The sequence below is a fragment of the Trichechus manatus genome, unplaced genomic scaffold (genome assembly GCF_000243295.1).
Source record: "Trichechus manatus latirostris isolate Lorelei unplaced genomic scaffold, TriManLat1.0 scaffold00031, whole genome shotgun sequence".
NCBI classification, from domain to species: Eukaryota; Metazoa; Chordata; class Mammalia; order Sirenia; family Trichechidae; genus Trichechus; species Trichechus manatus.
The window spans coordinates 22255479-22276327 of NW_004443967.1; the positions used below are offsets into that span (position 1 = coordinate 22255479).

Below are 20849 nucleotides of genomic sequence, written 5' to 3' on the forward strand. Positions count from 1 at the left end.
GGCGCTGTAATGAGGGGCCAGACTTCCTGGACGAAGCCCCTCAGGGGCCGGGGCTGGGCACCCCACCCAGTCTCGCACAAATCTCTGACCCCCCCAGATGCTGGCTTGGGCAGCAGAGTCAGGCGTCCAGGGCTGGACCTCAGCCACACAGAGGACCCCAGACAACCTGCCAAGCAGATGTTGTTAGGCCGGGCACTGCAAACCAGCAAGCCCTGAGCTGGCGGTTCCATCCACCCCTCCAGCCAGCCCCAGAGGAAGCCCCAGATAATGGAGATGGCTTCATATCCACAGATGAACTCTAGCAAGCAGCACCTTGGGCTTGCCAGGACTCTGTGGGGAAAGAATTCCTATCTTAGAAATGATGGAATTCAAAGAAAGAAGGGGAAGATTTTACTACTTAAAAATGGAAGGCCTAGAAAAAGGACACAGAAAATGAGTGAAGCCGTTGTTAATACAACTAAGAGATAAGAAGAAGATGGGGAAACATTTGCCAAAAACGCAGCAGAAAAAGTTAACATCGTATTGTATATAGAAAACCTCCTTTGAGTCACTTAGGGAAGGACATATCCCCATGGGCAGAAGGGCAAATGACACGCTGTGCTGGGAGCGGACCAGGGCCGCCCAGGCCCACCCACTGGCCAGCTACCGAGGTGACTGACCGTGGACTCTGCTTTCCAGCCTGGCCTGGCCCCCGGGCACCCATGACCTCCGGGTCCGGGTCCTCTCTCCTCTCGCTGCCTCCCACGGCCACAGCAGTGGCAGTGGGTGAGAGCGTGTGGTCACCTTGCGCCCCTCCTCTGGGTGGCTGCAGGCCAGCTTCTGGGCCTCCAGGTCGGGGAACTTCTTGGGCTGCTCTGGGGAGGACAGCTGGTATTCCATCTGCGTCTTGATGACCACCTGGGGAAAGAGGGAGCCAGAGGCTGCGAGGGCTAGTGGTGGCTGTGATGTGACTGCTGCCTGCCTGCCCTCACCGTCAGAGGACGCATGCCTGCTGCTGGGCGCCCTCTGCTGGCTGTTCCAGGAACCCTCACACTTGCCCTGCGCCCGTTTTCCCATCTACAGATGTGGAGACAGGGTGCTCGTGGCCACATGGGCCTACTGGGATTTCAGCCCAGCCCTGGCCCTTCCCCACTTGTCCTACTACACCTCAGAGGAGGCACATCTAATGAACCTCACCAACACCCCTCTGTTCCCAGGGGAACCAAGGGGACCCCGCACCTCACTGGCCCAGGCCTCTCACCTGGTCTGGGAAGGGTGGTTGGAGCTGGCTGACATCCAGGGGGCTGATCAGAGGGACACTGTCTGTGGCAGCCCCATCCTCTTCCCCAGGGTCTTTGTCTGGCTTCCCAGAGAAGCTACAGCCCAGCTTCACCATGGTGGACGGTCGTCCTCAGCCTGGAGCAAAGACAGAGACAAGGCCACTGCCCATAGGCCAACAGCTCCGGGCCCTCCACCTGGCTCAGACCAACAGGTGTCCTGGGCTGGTCCCATGCTCCTCCCTCCAGAGCCAGGGGCCGGGGTGCTCAGGCTGCCTGCCGTCCCCAGCGAGTCCAGCCAAAGGCTTCTGCCACCTTCCTGCACACACCCCTCCCACCCTCTGGACCCCACTGCAGTAAGGGAGGCACCTCTGACCAGTGACTGCCAGACAAACAAACACCAGGAGAATCTTCCCTGGCAGACCAGCCCCCAAGGAAAGTCTTCTCAAATAGAAGCCTGGAAATGAGGAGTGCTAGATTTAGCAAATAAAAATACAGGACACCCAGTTAAATTTGAATTTCAGATCAACAACAGATTTTTTTTTTAGTATAAGCACATCCCATGTAATATGCAATATGGGACATACTTATGCTAAAATACAACGCATTGTCGATCTAAAATTTGCATGCAGCTGGGTGTGCTGTGTCTGATCTGACAATGCTACTGGAGATGAGGTGCTACAGAAAGGCATGCCTGTGTGTGAATCCAAATGCCAGGGAGCAGAATACAGCGTGGATGATGCACAGTGGGTCATCAGGACACTGACGCGACAGGAGTCGGGTGGGCGGGAGGAGAAGATGGAGCTAAGAGCCCCGCACGCATGGAAGGAGGGCAAAGGACCTGCCTAACCCTGGATAAGTCGAGGGTGTGTGATCTGACCTTTAGGTCGACCACAAAAAAAGGTAACTGAGGAAATAACTCCCAAGCTGATGGACGGAAAATGTAGAAAAGTGAAATATACTCAATCAACCAAAAAAAGAAAAGTTCTATGTCCACCAAGAAATTGAATCTGTGACTAAAAACCTTCCCACAAACTCCAGGCCCACATGGCTTCACCACTGAATTCTACCAACTATTTAAGGAAGAAAAACATGAAATATCATGCAAAACCCTCCCAGAGAAGAGAACGAGGGAACACTCCCCAATGCACTGTATGGAGCCAACATAATCACAGTCTCAAAATCAGGAGAGAACATTACGAGAGAGGATATCACAGGCCAGTTCCACCCACAAACATCAACGGAAAGATCCCAAATGGAATTCAGCAATATGCAAAAAGGTAATGCATGATGACCAGTTGAGGGTATTCTGGAAATGAAATTTGGTTTAATGTTTGAAAAGTAGTCAGTGTACTTCACCGTGTTAACAGAAGGCATCTGTTCAACTTCAGCAGAAGCTGAAAAAGTATTTGATAGGATTCGACATTCATTTACCATTTAAAACTTCTATTAGTACACTAGTGGCACAAGAAAACTTCCTTAATCTGATAAGGGTTATCCATAAAAAAAATCCTGCAGCAAACCTTACTGAGTGTACATGGTGATAGATTTGCCTTTGAGATCAGGAAGGGGACAAAAATACCCTTTACTACAAGTTCTACAAATCATGGTACCAGAGGTCTTAGCCAATGCTATTGGGCAATAAAAAGAAATAAGAGCTATATAGACTGGACAAGATTATGTAAAACTCATTACTCACAGATGAAATGCCTTTATGTGCAAAAAATCCAAAAGAATCTACAGATAAATTAATAGATCTGAAAAGTGAGTTTAGCAAAGTTGCTGGATTTTAGGTATTCATAAACCCATTGTACTTCTATATAGGTATATCCACCACAAAAAAAGTTAGAAAATAAATTTTTAAAAGATTCCAGTAAGCTAATATTAGAAATATCAAATGCTAAGGAGGAAGTCTGATAAGCTATGAGTAGGACCTCCATGTAGAAAACTATGAGACATTGTTGATCAAGATCAAAGAAGACCTAAATCCCCCAAATAAATGGGTCATGGATTTCGGCAGGCTCTCGTTTAAACACGTCATTTCCCCCCCAAAAAATGTAGCTATAGAGTCAATAAATCCCAATCAACATTCCAACAGGATTCCCCCCCACAAAAAAAAAAAATGTAGCTATAGAGTCAATAAATCCCCATCAAAATCCCAACAAGATTTTTTGTGTGTGTGGACTTGAAAAACATTGTAAATTCATATGGACTGCAAAGGACAAGAATAGCCAAGACATGCTGAAGGAGAACAAGGAGGACTCACTCTGCCAGAGGTCCAGGTTGTTACACAGCTGCAGAACTTAAACAGTGTGACATTGATGTATCACAGGCAGAGACACCCCCGTAACACACCTGCAGACAGCGCCCTGGACTGACAACAGAGACGCTGCTGCAGAGCAGGGGAGACATGCTCATCCTTTCAATAAATGACGTCCTCATGGGAAACAGTGAACCAATCCCTACCTCACACCACAAACCCTACCTCACACCACACACAAGAGTTAACTCCAGGTGGACTGTAAACCTAAATAGGAAAAGCAAAACAAAGCATCTCAAAGATAATACAGGAAGATATTTCCCTGACCTAAGGGAGGGGAAGATTTCATCAACATGACAAATAAACACTAGTCATACTGACAAAATGACCACATCAAAATAAGACCTTCTGCTCATCCAAACATAGCATTAAAAGAAACGAAAAACAAGACTGGGAGAAGATATTTGCAACTCAAAACTGACAAAAGGATTACAGCCAAAATGTGTAAAGAACTCCTCAAACTGGTAAAGAAAAAGACACCCACTAGAAAACTGGGTAAAAGAGGCTCTCAAATGGCCAATGACTACTGCTAAGGTGCTCACTCTTCCTAGTCATCTAGGAAGGCACATGGAACCTCCGTGAGAGGCACCGTTGCATCCCTACAAGAACCTGAGACGCTGGAACAACAGGAACCCCACTTGGTGAGGTGTGGCTCCACACTCCACTTTGGTAAGTGGCTTCGGGAAGCATTTCTTACTAATGCTGAAAGTGCGAACAGCAATTCCACTCCTGGGCGTAGACCGAACAGGAATTGGGTGGCGGGGTTCATATGTGTATAGTAGCATTATTCCCAATAGGAACTGGAAACCCCCATCTATTGATCAAGAGTAGAACACATAAATAAATTGAGTGTATTTCTACAATTGAGTGCTCCACAGCATGAAAGTAGACAAACGACAGCTACGAGCTAGAGGACCTGAATCTCCCCAAGTAACACGGAGGGGCTGAATCTCCCCAAGTAACGCGGAGGGGCTGAATCTCCCCAAGTAATGCGGAGCAAAAGGAGCCAGGCTCAAAAGAACGTTCAGGGACAGCCAAACACTAACTACAGTGTTTAGGGGAGCAGATGGGCCAGGTGGGGCTTCTGGGCCGGGGTGGATGCTTGGAGTCACTTAATGACAACTCATTAGGCGCAAGCTTATTTTATGCACTTTTCTGCATATTCCCTATATTTCACAACGAAAAAGGTTGAAAACAAACAAAAAACATCAAGAAAAAGACACCCCCACCCCCCATCTCCCATCCAGGTCCAGAGCCCTCCGTTCATGGATAGTCAGTGCCCCTAGGCCTGGTTGGCGAGCGTAGAAGACACCGTTCCAAGCGCTCTTCCTGAGGTGGGGGCTCGAGCCTGTCCAGGACTCTGCTTGGAGGAGACGCTGGCACAGCGCACCTGCCCCCACGGGATGCATTAATTCATTCATTCACCAAGGACTCTGGCCACGCCGCGGGCACGGGCTGGCTCCGCACAAGGGACGCAGGAAAGCAGGCAACGCCAACCGCCTGCCCAGACCCCGCCCCCCCCCCCTCCCGCCGCCATGGAGGGAGATACAGACTGTAAGAATCACTGAATAACTATGAAGGACCTCAGGTGACCAAGTGCTAGGAAGAGAAGGAAGAGAACAGAGCAGGAAGAGGAAGGGGCTGAGGTGGAGACCGTACCGAGTCAAACGCTAGGGGAGGGACGCGGCGGGTGGGCAGCGAGGCCCGAGCTTGGCGCGCTGCGGGGTGGGGCGGGCGAGGCAGCAAAGCGGTGGAGGAGCTTCACCCCGGATTCGCGCCGCAATGGCACCAGCGCGGTCAGACCGGCAGAACGCGGGGCGGAGTGGACGCCACCACGGCCCAGCCAGCCCCGCGGCTCCCTGCGCTCACGAGAAAGCGGGAGAGCGGAGGTGAGGGCGGGGGGCGGGGTCGATCTCGCAGACCCCGCAGACCCGCCCCACCCTGCGGTGGTCGAGCCATTAGAGGGCGCGGGGCAGGGTCTCGCTCCAACCAAACGGAAATTCCCACTTCTCAACTCCGAGCGAAGGCCGTTTGATGTCACTGCGGGTTTCCATGACAACGGAGCGGGGACCAAGAAGACGCATCTTCACGCAGAAAAAGAACCATGGGGGCGAGGAGGGGGTCGGCTCTCGGCGTCTGGTTCCCGCCTCCTCACCCCCGCGCCCCAGGCAGAGTCGGGGGGGCCTGGGCTGTATGCAGGGACCCTGCCCCCTTCCTTTCGGCCTCGCTCATTCGCACCACACAGGCCTTCGTGGAGTTGGAGGGTCGTCCTGCACCTCCTGCTGCCCCCTCCCTCCACGCTGCGCTGTAATGGTGTGGGTTCCTGGGTTCCTGCCGGTCTCCTGACTCCAAGGCCCCAGCACCGGAGGAGCGGGCACAGGATGCTCCCGGAGGTTGTGCAGAAGGACAGACGGACAGACTGACGCGGGTGGACCCTAGCTGAAAGCCTGCAGAAGCTTGGCTAGAGACAGGCGAGTCCCGTTGCAGACCTGTCACACACAGCGCCCTGGGACGCTGCGTCACCACGGGCAGCGAGGTGTGCGCTGTCGCGCGGGTGTGTGCGACGGTCGGGGTGCTTGTGATCGCGGACGTGAGCGTCTGCGGACTCCCCTGAAAACCACGGAACAGCCCCCACCTTCTACCAGGCCTGTGAGCCTGGCCCTGCCACAGCCCGCCGGCCCGGCCACGCGACCCCCACTACAGTCGTGGGCCTGGCTCATGGTTCCAGGGCAGCCGGGCCACGCGCTGAGGCTGGGGGAGGGCTCCTCCCGCTCCCACGTACCCAGCCCCTTGGGGTCCTGGAGCTGAACAGAGGCTGTGGTAGCTCTAGAGAAAAGCCCCACCCTGTTATTGCCATTCCCCGCCGGCCACGCAGACCCCCCCCACGCCCCACCCACCCAGCAGACAGAGTTGAAATGCACCCGGGGCCGCACCTCCCACCTAGGGATGCCTGGCTCCCACTGGCTTTCTCAGATCCGCAGGGGTGGAGCCGGCTCTGGGGTGTAGGGGACCTGCAGTCACCACGGGGTGAGGGGATGCAGCGGCTGATGTTCAGCCAACCCTACCCCCACCCCGCCTCTGCTCTGGAGGGGTTCCAGGCAGCACGTCTGTGCCAGGCTGGCTACCTACCAGCTGCCCTTACCTTCCCTGCTCCTCGCCCGGTGGGACCTCCCCGACCCCTCCAGACCTGAGGACCCGTCCCCAACTCCTGTTGCTCAGCATCCGGCCCGGCCTCGGTCAGCCCAAGAAACCCCAAGGGCAGTGGCCCACACCTGGCCTGGCCACGCAGGCAGCCATCCGGTCAGTGGCAGCCCCCACCACCCCCACCTGCGTGCACAGGCGCCTCGCACACGCGTGCACACACTCAGCTCCTGCCCCCTACCCCCCAGGCCACAAAGAGAAGTGTGGAGATCTCTCACAGGCGGTTCCAACGGGAGGCAGCTGCAGGATGCGGTCGCCGGAGGACGAGGATGGAGAATGAGGTTCCAGACGCTTCGCAGCGGGCGGGGCCGGGAGGGGCTGAGCGCTGAGACCGAGGCTGTGGTTGCCGCGGAGACGCGGAGCGATCTGGGGGTGGGAGGACCGAAGCTTCCAGATGCTCTGCTTGTCCTGGTCACCCCCACATCAGACCTGGTGCCCTGGCCCCTCTCACACACCTTCACACACACATTCACACACTGCACATACCTCTCTCTCACGCACATATCCTCATACGTCCTCACATTCTCACGCACAACCAAACTTGTGCTCCGTCCCGTATCAGATCTCCTTCCCTGGACCCCACCGCACACTTCACGCACTTGCACCTCACACACACACTCCTTCTCTCTCTCACACACACCTGCACACACATATCCTCACATACACATCGCTCTCACACGTCATACACACCCCTCTCTCACACACACGCTCACATACACACATCCTCATATTCTCACCACACACACACACACACACCCCTCACTGACACCCACTCCCTTTCTCTCACACACACCCACCCACCCAAACACACACCCCCTCACTCACACACTCACACACGCCCCCTCCCACATCAGGTCTCGCACCACGTACACACCTCACACACACATGCCTCCTGACATCTACTCACACGCTCATGTCCTCTGCCCACATTTGTGATCTCGCACCCCCGCCTCATCCACTGCCACCACACTTTAATAAACACTTCACAGATGCATGAGTGTGCACTACACCTCATACACTCCCATATAGCCGAACACCCTGGACACACTTAACATGCGCTACACAAACCCCCTCCTGGGCCTCATAGGCACACTCGCCCCCTCCTCCCTCACTGCACTCTGCACTGTCCCATTGGACTCAAGTCTGTGCTCCTCGGGGACTGAGCAGGGCGCTCCCCTGCCCGGAGGTCAGGCATCTGCTGCAGGCAGCCCAGCCCCACTGATGGGGGGGCTTCAACTCACAGCCCAGCACCAGGGCCCCAGAGCAGCCCTTGTGCTCGGGGGGGTCAGCGGCAGGCTCAGGGACACTGCCTGGGCCTCCTTCCCCTACTGCCCCAAGTCTCTTGCTCTTCTCTGTTCACCTCCCTCTCACCTGGGGCCACAACTGTTTACAGGTTGTGCAGGGATAAAAAAGTGCCGACTGAAGTCTAAGTTCCTCACGACTCATGCAGCAGGTGCAGACTTCAGTGTGTGCATGTGTGAGCATTAGTGTGAGAGGGTATGTGATCGTATGCATGAGAGACTGTGCGAGAATATGTAAGACCGAGTGTATGTGTGAGCATGTGAGCGTGATAGGCATGTGTGAGCATTAGTGTGAGAGAGCACGTGAATGCATGTATGTGTGAGAGTGAGTGTGTGTGAGTGCACGTGAGTGTGTGAGTGTGCGAATGAATAAATGTGTGAGTATGAGTTAGTGTGAGAATGAGTGTGTAAATGTGTGGATGTGTATGAGTGTGTGAGTGTGAGCATAAATGATCACGTGTGGGTGTGGGTGAGTGTGAAGAGTGTGTGAACACGTGAGTGTGTACGTGTTTAGGGGAGTGGGGGGAGATGGAAAGATGGAAGGAGATCTTGACCCACTCTCCTGCCATCTTGGTAAAGCAGCACCCCTGACCCAAAGTCAGACTGCCGCTCCCTACCCCCGCCTAGAACAGGAAGAGTCACAGGGAATAGGCATAATGGAGCCCCTTCTCTACCCTGTCCTTCCCCTGTCCACTTAGAGCAGGGGGAGGGGCGGAAGCCCTCACTGAGAGCTCTGGGGGGATCAGCGCCCCTCAGTGCTCCCCTCTCTGGGTTTTGTTATTTTATTTTTTTGTTGTTATTGTTGTTTTCCAAAGTGGCTGCACCATTTTACATTCCCACCAGCAATGTATGAAGGTTCCAGTTTATCTACATCCTCAACACTTGTTTGTTATTGTCTTTGGGATTACAACCATCCTAGTGATGTGTAGTGGTATCTCATTGTGCTTTTCACTTTGATAACTAAGGTGTGCCTGACTCAAGCCATGATATTTTCGATCACCTCGTATGCATGTGTCTTAGTTATCTAGAGCTGCTATAACAGAGATACCACAAGTGGACTGCTTTAACAAAGAGCAATTTATTCTCTCACAGTCTAGGAGGCTAGAAGTCCGAATTCAGGGTGCCAGGTCCAGGGGAAAGCTTTCTGTCTCTGTTGGCTCTTGGGGAAGGTCCTTGTCTTCAATCTTCCGCTGGCCTAGGAGCTTCTCAGCTCAGGAACCCCAGGTCCAAAGAATGCACATTCCTGGCTCTTCTTGCTTGGTGGTAATGAGGTCCCCATGTCCCTCTGCTCTCTTCTCTCTTTTATATCTCAAAAGAGATTGACTTAAAACACAACTTAATCTTGTAGATTGAGTCCTGCCTCATTAACATCATAGAGGTAGGATTTACAACACAAAGGAAAATCACATCAGATGACAAAATGGTGGACAATCACACAATACTGGGAATCATGGACTAGCCAAGTTGACACATTTTTTGGGGGACACAGTTCAATCCATAATAACATGTGAAGGCTGGACAATGAAAAAGAAAGACTGAAGACACATTGTGGTGTTGGCGAAGAGTATTGAATATACCATGGATATCCGGAAGAACAAACAAATCTGTCTTGGAAGAAGTACAGCCAGAATCCTCCTTAGAAGTAAGGATGGCGAGACCTTGCTTCACTTACTGTCTTAGCTTGGGTTCTCTAGAGGAACAAAATCAGTGAAACGTATATGTAAATATATATAGAGAGATTTACTTCAAGAAAATGGCTCACAAAATTGTGGAGACTGGCAAGTCCTAAATCTGTGGGTCAGGAGGCAGGCTGAAGGCTTCTGTTGGCTCATGTAGTGGCAGGGGCTGATGAACTCAAAATCTGCAGCCCAGGAGGTAGGCTGGTGGCCTCTGCTGACTCATGGAGTTGCAGGGACTGTTGAACTGAAAATCTGTAGGTCAGGTGGCAGGCTTACTTTCCAAGAACAGGAAGTCAGGAGACAAGAGTGCATGGTTAAGAGAGAGAGAGAGGGAGCCGTACTGGAATATCCATTTATAAATTGGAGGCAGGCCACATCTAAAGGAAACACCCCTTTCAACTGATTGGCTGATTACATCAGATCACGTCATGGATGTGATTACATTCTATTTTATTATGAAAGAGTAGTCAGTCCAATGTCTCAGTGTTAAACCACTGAGAATCATGACCTAGCCAAGTTGACATAGAACATGAATCATCACACTTTAGACACTTCCTCGGGAGAGACCAATCGCTGGAGAAGGACATCATGCTTGGTAAAGCAGAGAACCAGTGGGAAAGAGGGAGACCGTTAATGATCAAGAACTAATGGTATTGAAGGAAGAAGTCCAAGCTGTACTGAAGGCATTTCAAAAAACAAGGCTCCAGGAATTGATGGAATACCAGTTGAGCTGTTTCAACAAACAGATGCAGCACTGGAGGTACTCGCTTGTCTATGCCAAGAAATTTGGAAGATAGCCTCCTGACCAACCAATTGGAAGAGATCCATATTTGTGCCCATTCCAAAGAAAGGCAGTCCAACAGAATGCAGAAATTATCAAACAATATCATTAATATCACACAAAAGTAACATTTTGCTGAAGATACTTCAAAAGTGGTTGCAGCAGTACATTGACAGAGAACTGCCAGGAATTCAAGCCAGATCTAGAAGAGGATGTGGGACAAGGGATATCATTGCTGATGTCAGATGGATCTTGGCTGAAAGCAGAGAATACCAGAAAGCTGCTTACCTGTGTTTTATTGACTATGTAAAGGCATTTGACTATGTGTATCATAACAAATTATGGATATAATATTGGGAAGAATGGGAATTCCAGGACACTTAAATGTGCTCATGCAGAACCTGTACATAGACGAAGAAGCAGTCGTTCACACAGAACAAGGGGATGCTGCATGGTTTAAAATCAGGAAAGATGTGTGTCAGTTTTGTATTTTTTCACCATACTTATTTGATCTGTGTGCTGAGCAAATAATTGGAGAAGCTGGACTATAAGAAGAAGAATGTGGCATCAGAATTGGAGGAAGACTCATTAAGAACCTGTGATATGCAGATGATGCAACCTTGCTTGCTGAAATCGAAGTGGACTTGAAGCACTTACTGATGAAGATCAAAGATTATAGCCGTCAGTATGGATTACACCTTAACATAAAGAGAACAACTGGACCAATAAGCAACATCATGATAAACGGAGAAAAGATGGAAGTTGTCAAGGATTTCATTTTACTTGGATCCACAATCAACACCCATGGAAGCAGCAGTCAAGAAATCAAACGACGGACTGAATTTTCTTCATATACTTCTACCAAAATAACATATATTGCAACAAATTGAATGCAAAAGCAAATATGAGAATCCAGCTGTCTTCTATTAAGCCAGACATTAGAAAGATTACAAAAATGTAAAACAATGTGAATCTTCTCACTACTTTTTTTCTTTTTGGAAAACATAGCTATTGCCATTAAAATATGTTAACATATAATGGGCTTATTATTGTTAATTTTAAGTGAATTAATAAATAAATACTTTTAAAATGTAAAAAGAAAAAGAAAGAAACAACGTATTGCATTGGACAAATCTGCTGCAAAAGACCTCTTTAAAGTGTCAAAAGTAAAGATGTCACTTTGAGGGCTAAGGTGCACCTGACCCAGCTTGTGGTATTTTCAATCACCTCATATTCCATGTGAAAGCTGGACAATGAATAACGAAGACTGAAGAAAAATTGATGCATTTGAATTATGGTGTTGATGAAAAATATTGAATATACCATGGACTGTCAGAAGAAGGAACAATCTGTCTTAGAGGAAGTACAGCCAGAATGCTCCTTAGAAGTGAGGATGGCGAGACTTTGTCTCACATACTTTGGACATGTTGTCAGGAGGGACCAGTTCCTGGAGAAGGACATCACCCTTGGTAGAGGATCAGCAAAAGAGAGGAAGCCCTCAACAAGATGGACTGACACAGGGACTACAACAATGGGCTCAAACACAGCTATGACTACGAGGATGGCACAGGACCGGGCAGTGCTTTGTTCTATTGTAAATAGGGTCACTATGAGTCAGAATCGACTCAATGGCACCTAACAACAGCAACTCAATGAGACGGCTGAACACGGTGGCTCCAACAATGGGCTCAAACATAACAATGATGGTGAGGATGGCACAGGACCAGGCAATGTCTCATTGTGTCATACATAAGGTCACTATGAGTCGGATCCGACTTAACAAAACCTAACAACAACAATAATGACTAGTGATGTTAAACATCTTTTCGCATGTGTATTAGCAATTTGTATATCTTCTTTCCTAAAATGCCTGTTTAAATGTGTTCACTATTTTGAATTGTGTTGTTTGTCTTCTTGTCACTGAATTGTAAGAGTTCTTGGTACACTCTGAGTAGAAATCCTGTCTTAGATAATATGATTTGCAACTGTTTCTCCCAGTTTGTGGCTTGTCTTTTCACTTTCCTGATGGTGTCTTTCCAAGTGCAAGAGTTTTTAATGTTTATCAAGTCTAATTTATCCACTTTTTTCTTTTATGGATCTAAGAACTATTTGCTTAACCCAAAGTCAAGAAGATTTTCTTTCAGAAGTTCTATAATTCTCTTATGTTTAGGTCTATATCCACTTTTGTATATGATGTAAGTTAAAGGTCTAAGTTTCTATTTTTGTTTTTTTTTGCATATGAATATCCAGTTGTCTCAGCAACATTTGTTGAAAACACCAACCTTTCCCCAACAAATTATCTTGACTTCTTTTGTCCATGTATGTGTAGGTTTACTTCTGGACTCTCAATTTGGTTTTATTGAGTGTATGTTAATTCTTATGCCAGTCTTGATTATTGTGGCTTTATAGCAAGTTCTGAAATCAGGTAGTGCAAATCCTCCAACTTTGCATTCTTTAAAAAATTGTTTTGGCTATTCTGGGTCCTTTACATTTCCAGGTAAGTTGTAGGATCAGCTTGTCAATTGCTACAAAAAAATCTTACTGGAAATTTAATAGTGATTGCACTGAATCTTTCTATTTGGGGAGAATTGCCATCTTAACAACACTGAACCTTCAAATCCACGAACATGGAATATCTTTCCATTTATTTAAACTTTTTAAACATTTTCGCAGCAATGTTTTATAGTTTTCAGTGTACGAGTCTTGTATTTCTTTTGTTAAATTTATTCCTAAGTATTTTTTGATGTTATTATGAAACTGTTTTCTTAAATTTATTTCAAATTGTTCATTGAACAATAGGAACACAATTGGTTTTTGTATATTGATCTTGAGTCCTGAGATATTGTTAAATTCATTTATTAAGTTCTAGTAGTTTTGTGGTGGGTTCCTTAGAATTTTCTAAATACAGGATCGTGTCATCTCCAAGTAAAGACTGTTTAACACTTTCCTTTCCAAAGCAAGCATCATTTATTTCTCTTTTTGCCTCATTGCACTGGCTAGAACCTCCAGTGCAATACTGAATAGAAGTGGTGAGAGCGGACATCCTAGGCTTGCTCCCAGTCTTAGGGAGAGGGCTTTCCGCCTTTTATCACTAAGTATGATGTTAGCCGTAGGTTTTTCATAGATGTCTTTTCTCAGGTTTAGGAGATTCCTTTTTATTTCTAGTTTTTTGAGAGTTTTTATTACAAATGGGTGTTGATTTTGTCAAATGCCTTTTCTGTATCTATTAAAATTATCATGTGCTTTTTGTCCTTCATTTATTAATATAGTATATTAATTGCACTAATTGATTTTTTAATGTTAAGCCAACTTTGCATTCCTGAGATAAATTCCTTTTTATATATTACTGGATTTATTTCACTAGTATTTTATTAAATATTTTTGCATCTGTGTTCATAAGAGATGCTGGTCTGTAGTTTCATTTTCTTGTGATGTCTTTGGGTAATACCAGGGTGACACTGGTCTCATAGAAGGAATGTTCTCACCTCTTCTGTAGGTTGTGATGAGTTAGTATTAACCTTTCTTTAAATATTGTCTTCTGGCCTCCATGGTTTCCGATGAGAAGTCAGCTGTTCATTGTACTCTGCACTCCTTACGTGATGAGTAGTTTCTATTTTCCCACTTTCAAGATATTCTCTTTGTCTTTGAGTGTCAACAGTTTGACCACGATATATCTTTGTGTTGGTCCTACATGATGTGCATGAACTTCCTGGATCTGTGGATTCATGCTTTTCATAAAGTTTTGAAAGTTTTGGGCCACGATCTTCAAATATTTGTTCTGGGCCTTTGTCTCCCCCAAGGCACTGGCAGCAGGACCAGCTGCTCTTCTGGTGTGTGGAGCTCCATGTCAGCAGCTGCCAGCTGAGGACTGTGCCCCAGGAAGGCCGAAGAAAGGGGCTAGAGGGGAAGGCATGCTGGGACGGTCCCCAGGCTGCCAGCAGCTCCCTGCCATTCACACTCCAGGCAAGCAGCCTACCTGCTCCAGTGCTGTGTCTGTGGAGCTGTGGTGGGCCCCACCACTGCCAGCCCAGTTTGGGGTCTGATACCTTCTGGAGACCCAAAGCCGGTACCTCACTCACCCAGTCAGTAAGCCAAGGGGTCTGCATCATGCAGGACACTGCTGGCCTGTGTGGCTGAGAGGAGGGCAGGAGACAGACAGGAGACGGTGCAGAAGCTGGGAGAGGACAGTGGTGCTGGTGGCCTTTGGTGGGAGGTGAGGATCCCGGTGAGGGGGGAATGGGGAAAGGTAGAGAGGGAGTCAGCTCTGGTGGTGAGTGGGTGGTGGGTTGGTAGAGCAGGTGGATGTCAGGGCAAGTCATTGGGAGGGACATGGGTGTGACACATGTGTGGTTGATGACTAGTGGGTGGGAGGTATGTCAGATGTTGGAGTGGGTCCCTGTAGCGAGGCTGGTGGAGCCGTGGGTCTCTTGACTTGGGGCCCAGGCTGGAGTGGAGTGGAGTGGAGGCGGACCCAGTCACCTTAGCAGTGCAGTGTGGGATCTCTGGTCCCTGATCTCTGGCCCAGACACACCCAAGTGGGGCAATAAAATTAGAGCAGCCTGGGCGGGGAGGCTCAGGGCCAGAGGCCTGGATACCCGCATTGGTGACCACAGCCCTAGCAGAGCACCCTCTACTCTGAGAAGAGGACTTCAGACATGAGGAGGTAGTGCCCAGTGCCTCAGCCCTAATTCCCTACCCCCTCCACAAAACTGGTCACTGCCTTGGGCTCAGCCTCTGGGGTGCCTCTGTCCCCAGAACCGGGGCCTGGTTCCCATGGGGCATCAGGAGGAGGAAGGGAGAGGCTTCCTATCCAGGGACAGTGGGGTCAGTGTTTTTGGCTATGGTTCCCAAGAATGCCCAGCTCCTCTTGTGTCCTACAGGGCATGGAGCAGATCTCTCCCTCCTGAGTCACCATCTGACAGCCATTTTGCTGGGGTGGGCAACCAGTGCTCCAGCTCTGAGGCCCCCTAGGTGGTCCCCATGTGTGAGGTGGTCCCCATGTGTGTTTGTGTCCTGGAGACCCTGGGAGCAGGAAGTGGGAGGCACCAGGCTCAAAAGAGGAGGTCTGTGACTGACCCAAAGAAGTGGTCTGGGGGAGAGGATCAGAAAGATAAGAGGTAGGTGGAGGCTGGTGGGGGTTGGGGCACATCACCCTGAGAGCTGGGGTTTGAGGCTTAGGCTCCTGCGGGGCTCTGGGGTCAGAGGCCCTCCTCCTCCTCCTGTGAGGGGACCACTCCTCTAAGCCAGAGCCTGCTGCCCCTCCTTTCCTGGGGTTCTCCCTGGGGCCTCAGCTTGGACCAAGGGCCATGCCCACCATGTCAGGGGGTGGGCCTCTGGGTGGCGTAGAGCCTTGGGGACCCTTCTGGACTTCTGTGCACCGTGTACTGCAGAGTGGGGACTAGGCTGTTTGTCTTGGGGGGGCTTTCCCAGAGCTGCCTGGGCAGGGGGTGGGGGTGCAGCCAAGACATGCAGCAACTGTCCACATTCAGCCCCGGGCCTGAGACTACAGTTGAAGGACTGCCTGTATGGGCGGGTCTGGGCGGGTCTGGTCCCGAGGGGAGGTAGCAGAGCTGGAATCCAGACCTGGGCTAGGGCAGGTGGCCGCCCTGTCCTTTGACCTCCAGGTGTGCATGGGAACCATGTCCCCAACCACTGAGTCATCCAGGAAAGGGCGAAGGTCTCTGTGGCGTTGTAATCTCTGTCAGGGTGTGATGTAGGGAGCCCCCTATCTTCCCACGCCCAGTGGAAAGGGCCTGCGTGGCCTGTTTGTGGGGAGCCTGGCTGGGGAAGTGGACATGAGCATGGAGGGCTGAGGACCCCTTTCCACGCAGAGCCGGAACCCAGTCCCAGATGGAGCCGCAAACACAGAGCGGAAGCTTACTGGAAGTTCACTGGTGTCCACCGGGGGTTCACAGGGCTCATGGGGATCACCAGTCTGGTAGTGAGGAAGGGAAAACGTACAGCTTAGGCTTCTAACAGGCCTGAGTCCCCCGTCTGACACACCATCACCCCAAAAGGCTTTGTCCTTGCTGCCTGGGTGAGTGGCCACCCGTCGGTGACCTTCAACCCTGTGTGTGCACTGTTGACTGTCCTCGGCAGCCAAGACCTCTTCCCCACCTCTCCTACCCTCTCACCACCGTTCTTCAGGCCTGTCCTTAGCCCTGCTCAGGCGGGTCCTTAGCCTCCCCAGCCTGCACTTCCTCTGCCTTGAGTCTGTCCTCCACTACCGCCGTCCTCCTGAGCCTCCACACTCTACAACAAGACGCCCAGCCTGCGCTCCAGGCCCTGCGCCTGCCTGCCTCCCCTCCCTGCAGCCAGCCCACCATTGTCACAGATGCTCACCCACCAACCACGCCCTCCCCACCCTCCAGTAGCTGCTCTGGGACTCTGGGGACAGAGCCTGGTGCCCAGCCTGGAAGTCCTCAGGGCGCTGTAGGCACACAGCGCTCAGTGCCTGGGTCTGAGTCTGCATCACAAGCAGCCGTGTCCTTGTCTCCAGCAGTGCGGCCACGGCCGCTGTGAGCACAGGACGCCAGGAGCCACGTCTCTCTACAATCTGCAAGGCGGGCATGGCCGGCCACAGAGGCACGGGCTGGTCGGCCTCTGGAGTCCCCAGCCTGACCCCAACTGTGGCTTGCCAGCCGAGGAGGTGTTTGCCTGGGTAGCCGCAGAGTGGGCAAAGCGTCGGCCAGCAGTCTCCACCGCTCTGCACCTTGTCTCCTTGTCTGCCAAGTGGGGGAACTCCAATAAAAGTACCAGCGGCTGCTGTCTTGCGACTGGCCCAGCTCCCTTGCTGTCCCCTCCCACGCTCTTCTCTTGTCCCTAGGCTTGTCCTAGTCACCAGCCTGGTGGCTGTGATGCTGCAGGAAGCAGGCCCAGCCCTGGTGCCCCAGGTATGTGGGGTCCCTGCCCTGTACCCCCTTCACCCTCTGCCTGACCACAGGCTTGGTAAAGACAGGGCCTACCTGCCCTAACCCCAAGCTGGCCTGGAGAGAGAGGGTGACCCGTCTGGGGACTGAGGAGACGCCCTCTTCTGGATCTCTTGGACAAAGAAGCCCAGGTCACCTGCCCCCACCCCCTGAGGGGCTGGACAGGTGCACTCTCTGGGCCGAGACTAGGCGTGGGGACGTGTCTTGTCCTTGCGTTGGCCACTCAGCCCTGGGCCTGGGATGACAGGTGAAGGGAGAGGCCCAGCCCTTCCTGTCCAGAGACACGGTAGGCCGGTGGTCTCCATCAGACCTTCTGGGGTTCTGCCATGTGCACCCCTCCCCAGCCACTCCACTGCCCCGCCCCCACCCCCAGTCCCCAGCCAGGAGGAGGTGAAGCAGGTGGAACCCTGCCTCTGGGCCCTTGCTCGGGGGGGGTTTCTCCTGTGGCCCACAGTACTGCTGGTTGTTTGGGAAGCTTTTTAGAAGGGAGAGAAGGTGGCTTTGGGGCTCAGGCAGGTCCAGCTGTCCTGCGGTCAGGTTTCAGGAGGGGACAGGTCCTGGGAGCCCAAGGTAGCTACTGTCCGATCTCACTCAGCCCTCGATGTGGCATTCCGCCTGACTTGGACAGCTGCGCTCTCAGAAACCACAAGCTGGGACCAGGGAACCATGGGGAGGGGACACCAGGTCCTTGAGTGTCTGGACCATCTCAAGGGGGGCAGTGGAGGGAGGGAGGAGGAGCAGGGACCTCCAGTGGCCCCAGCAGGACTATGTCAGAATGGAGCAAGGCCAGCTCGGGCTCCCGAATGGTCCAAGGAGGGGGCGGGTGGAGAACCGGAGGAGCTGCCAGGTCACTTTCCTGGCGTCAGCCAAATAGGAACAGGCTGGTGGTCCTCCCTCCACCCCACAATCCCTGACCACCTAGGGAGGTTCTACTCCCCCTTGGACCCTCCTGCAGACCCCCAGGGCTGTGCTGAGCACGAGTCCTGCTCTGAGCCAGGTGGGCTTTGGGGCCCCTCTCCCCAGGACTTCCCCAACCTTAGCCCTCTGACGCACTGTGCAGAGCCCCTACCCGTGACTTACCATACCCCCACCCCCGCCCCACCCAGGTCTCTGTCAAGTTCAAAGGCGAGAAGTGGCTCTCTGAGCAGGACACAAAGGAGTAAGAGCTCTTCTGTAAACTCCCCCACCCTGCTGGCTCCAGCAGCCTAGCCCCCTGCCCGTAGATTTGCCCTTGGGGTCCTTCCTGAGACCTGGGTGCCCTGGATGATGGGAAGCGGCATGTCCCCTTTAGAAATGTCCAAAGCCTCGGGAGCAGGCAGCCTCGGGCCCAGCAGTGAGCACTGAGGATTCATCCTCTGCATCTGAGCTGTGACTCTGGCTCCACACCTGCTGTCCCTCTCCCTGCGGGACCTGACCTCTCTCATAGTCAGAGGGTGGCCAGAGCTCTCGCCACATGTGGGGGCAGTGCCTCGCCCTCAGCACCTAATCCCCACTGTGTTCCCAGGGCCTGGGGGGCCAGAGCAGTGCAGCCTCCAGAGAAGGACAGCTTGCTCTCCGGGCTCCCCTCCCCGCTGAAGCCACACGCTGCCACCACCAATGTTGAGGAGAAACCTCCAGGTGGGGCTGGGGGGCCGCCAGGGTGGAGACAGAGGGAAAGGGGATGGATGACACCTCGGTGGGGGGGGTGGGGGGTGGGATGGAAACTGAGGCCACGCCTCCCTCTGTCTGTCCGTAGGTGCCAAGCCCTGGGTGGACGGGCCTTGGCCGCAGGCACTGCCGTCTCTCCAGATGCTCCTGGGGCCTGAGGAGGACCTAGACAGCCTCTACCACCCCCCACCCGAGGAGGACCAGGGTGTGGAGGGGCCCTGGGCGCAGGCACTGCCGTCTCTCCAGGTGCTCCTGGGGCCAGAGGAGGACCGTGACCACATCTACCACCCTGCAGGGCCCTGACCTCCCTCCCCACCCACTTCTCCCTTGGAGGGACCGCCCACACCTCCCCAGCCCCCTGCAAGAAAAATAAACACCTGAAAGCAGGAGGCAGGAAGGCTGCAGGATTTTCTTGGACAGTCCCCGGGCCTGGTGCTGTCGGGAATGGTGGTGCACAGAGCCGCATCCTTCTAGCGGTGTCTGCCCTCACACTGGCACACTGAGAGCTCCCTGTAGGGCTGGAAAGGCCCAGCCAGCCCTCAGCTCCCCACCAAGCTGCCCCAGCTCCAGGAAGGGGCTAATCCCTCCAGGCCCTCCCCCTTACAGTCTGGGATGGGGCAAGGGGTGTGAGCCTTGCGGGGCAGCGGTCAGTGTCTGGGGACAAGAGGATGGCCACTGGGGACCAGTCTCAGCAAAGAAACAGAAACCTGTGCTGGGCTCCCCACAGCAGGGTTAGAGAAAGGAAAGGACCTGAGAGAGGGAGGACGAGCCAGTGGTGCACGGGGCAAAATATGGGCTAAAAGAACTGAATATTCACATCATCAAAGAAAACAGACGACAGCAAACAAGCCCATTAAAAAATGCGCAACATTAATCATCAGGGAATTGCAAATGAAAACCATGAGACACTACCACACACCTATCAGAACGGCTAAAGTTAAAGAGACTGACCACACCACGTGCTGTGAGGACGCGGACAAACTGGCACTTACTGGTGGGAACGTAAAATGGTGCAAACACTTTTAAGAAAAGTTTGGCAGTTTCTTAAAAAGTTAAACACACATTTACCATAGGATCCAGTCATTCCACTATTTATTTACCCCAGAGGTAAGAAAGCATATGTCCATATAAGACTTGCACATGAATGTTCGTAGCGGCTTTAGCTGTAACAGCCCAAAACTGGAAACCACCCAAATATCCGTCAGCATGCTGTGGTATATGCATATGACGGTGTGATGGTTAAAATTGTGTGTCACCTTGGCTGGGCCATGATTCTCAGTGTTTATATGTGAGCACTCCCATGACTGAATCTGCTGTGAGTAGCCAATCAGTGGAAAGGGAGTTTCCTTGGGGGTGTGGCTTGCATCTGAATATAAGCAGACATTCTGGTTTTTTGCTCTTTCTGGATCCTGTGGCTGCTTCCTGTCATCTCATTTCTGGTTCTTGGGACTTGAGCTGTCAGCTTCTCTGCTGAACTTGGGATTTGTCAATCTTCACAGCCTGTGAGCAGAGCCCTGCTCTCTGACCTGCCAATCTTGGGTTCGCCAGCCCCTGCAGCTACGTGAATCAGGAGAAACCTTGCCATCTTGCCTGCCGATCTTGGAATTCGTCAACCTTCACAGCCTGTGAGCAGGAGCCCTGCTCTCCGACCTGCCGATCTTGGACTCAACAGCTTCTGCAGCTGCATGACTTGGGAGAGGCCTCTACCTTGATCCACGGACTTGGGACTTTCTAG

At 51.9% G+C, this 20849-nt stretch overlaps 2 protein-coding genes across 2 annotated transcripts in view; one reads left to right on the forward strand and one right to left on the reverse strand.

Moving 5' to 3' along the window:
• Window positions 1–1375, reverse strand: part of CALY (calcyon neuron specific vesicular protein) — a 2407-nt gene extending 1032 nt beyond the window's left edge. Inside the window, exons 1-2 of the mRNA XM_004374997.1 lie at window positions 1241–1375; window positions 660–897 (exon numbers count right to left, since the gene is read on the reverse strand). Coding sequence (XP_004375054.1) covers window positions 660–897; window positions 1241–1375 — 373 coding nt within the window. The remainder of the gene's footprint in view (window positions 1–659; window positions 898–1240) is intronic.
• A 15732-nt stretch (window positions 1376–17107) lies between these two features.
• On the forward strand, window positions 17108–19417 carry PRAP1 (proline rich acidic protein 1). Its single transcript, XM_012555147.1, has 5 exons — window positions 17108–17199; window positions 17365–17431; window positions 18574–18626; window positions 18972–19084; window positions 19203–19417. Exons 1-5 carry the CDS (start codon window positions 17108–17110, stop codon window positions 19415–19417), a joined length of 540 nt encoding a protein of 179 aa, XP_012410601.1.
• Window positions 19418–20849: the final 1432 nt, after the last annotated feature.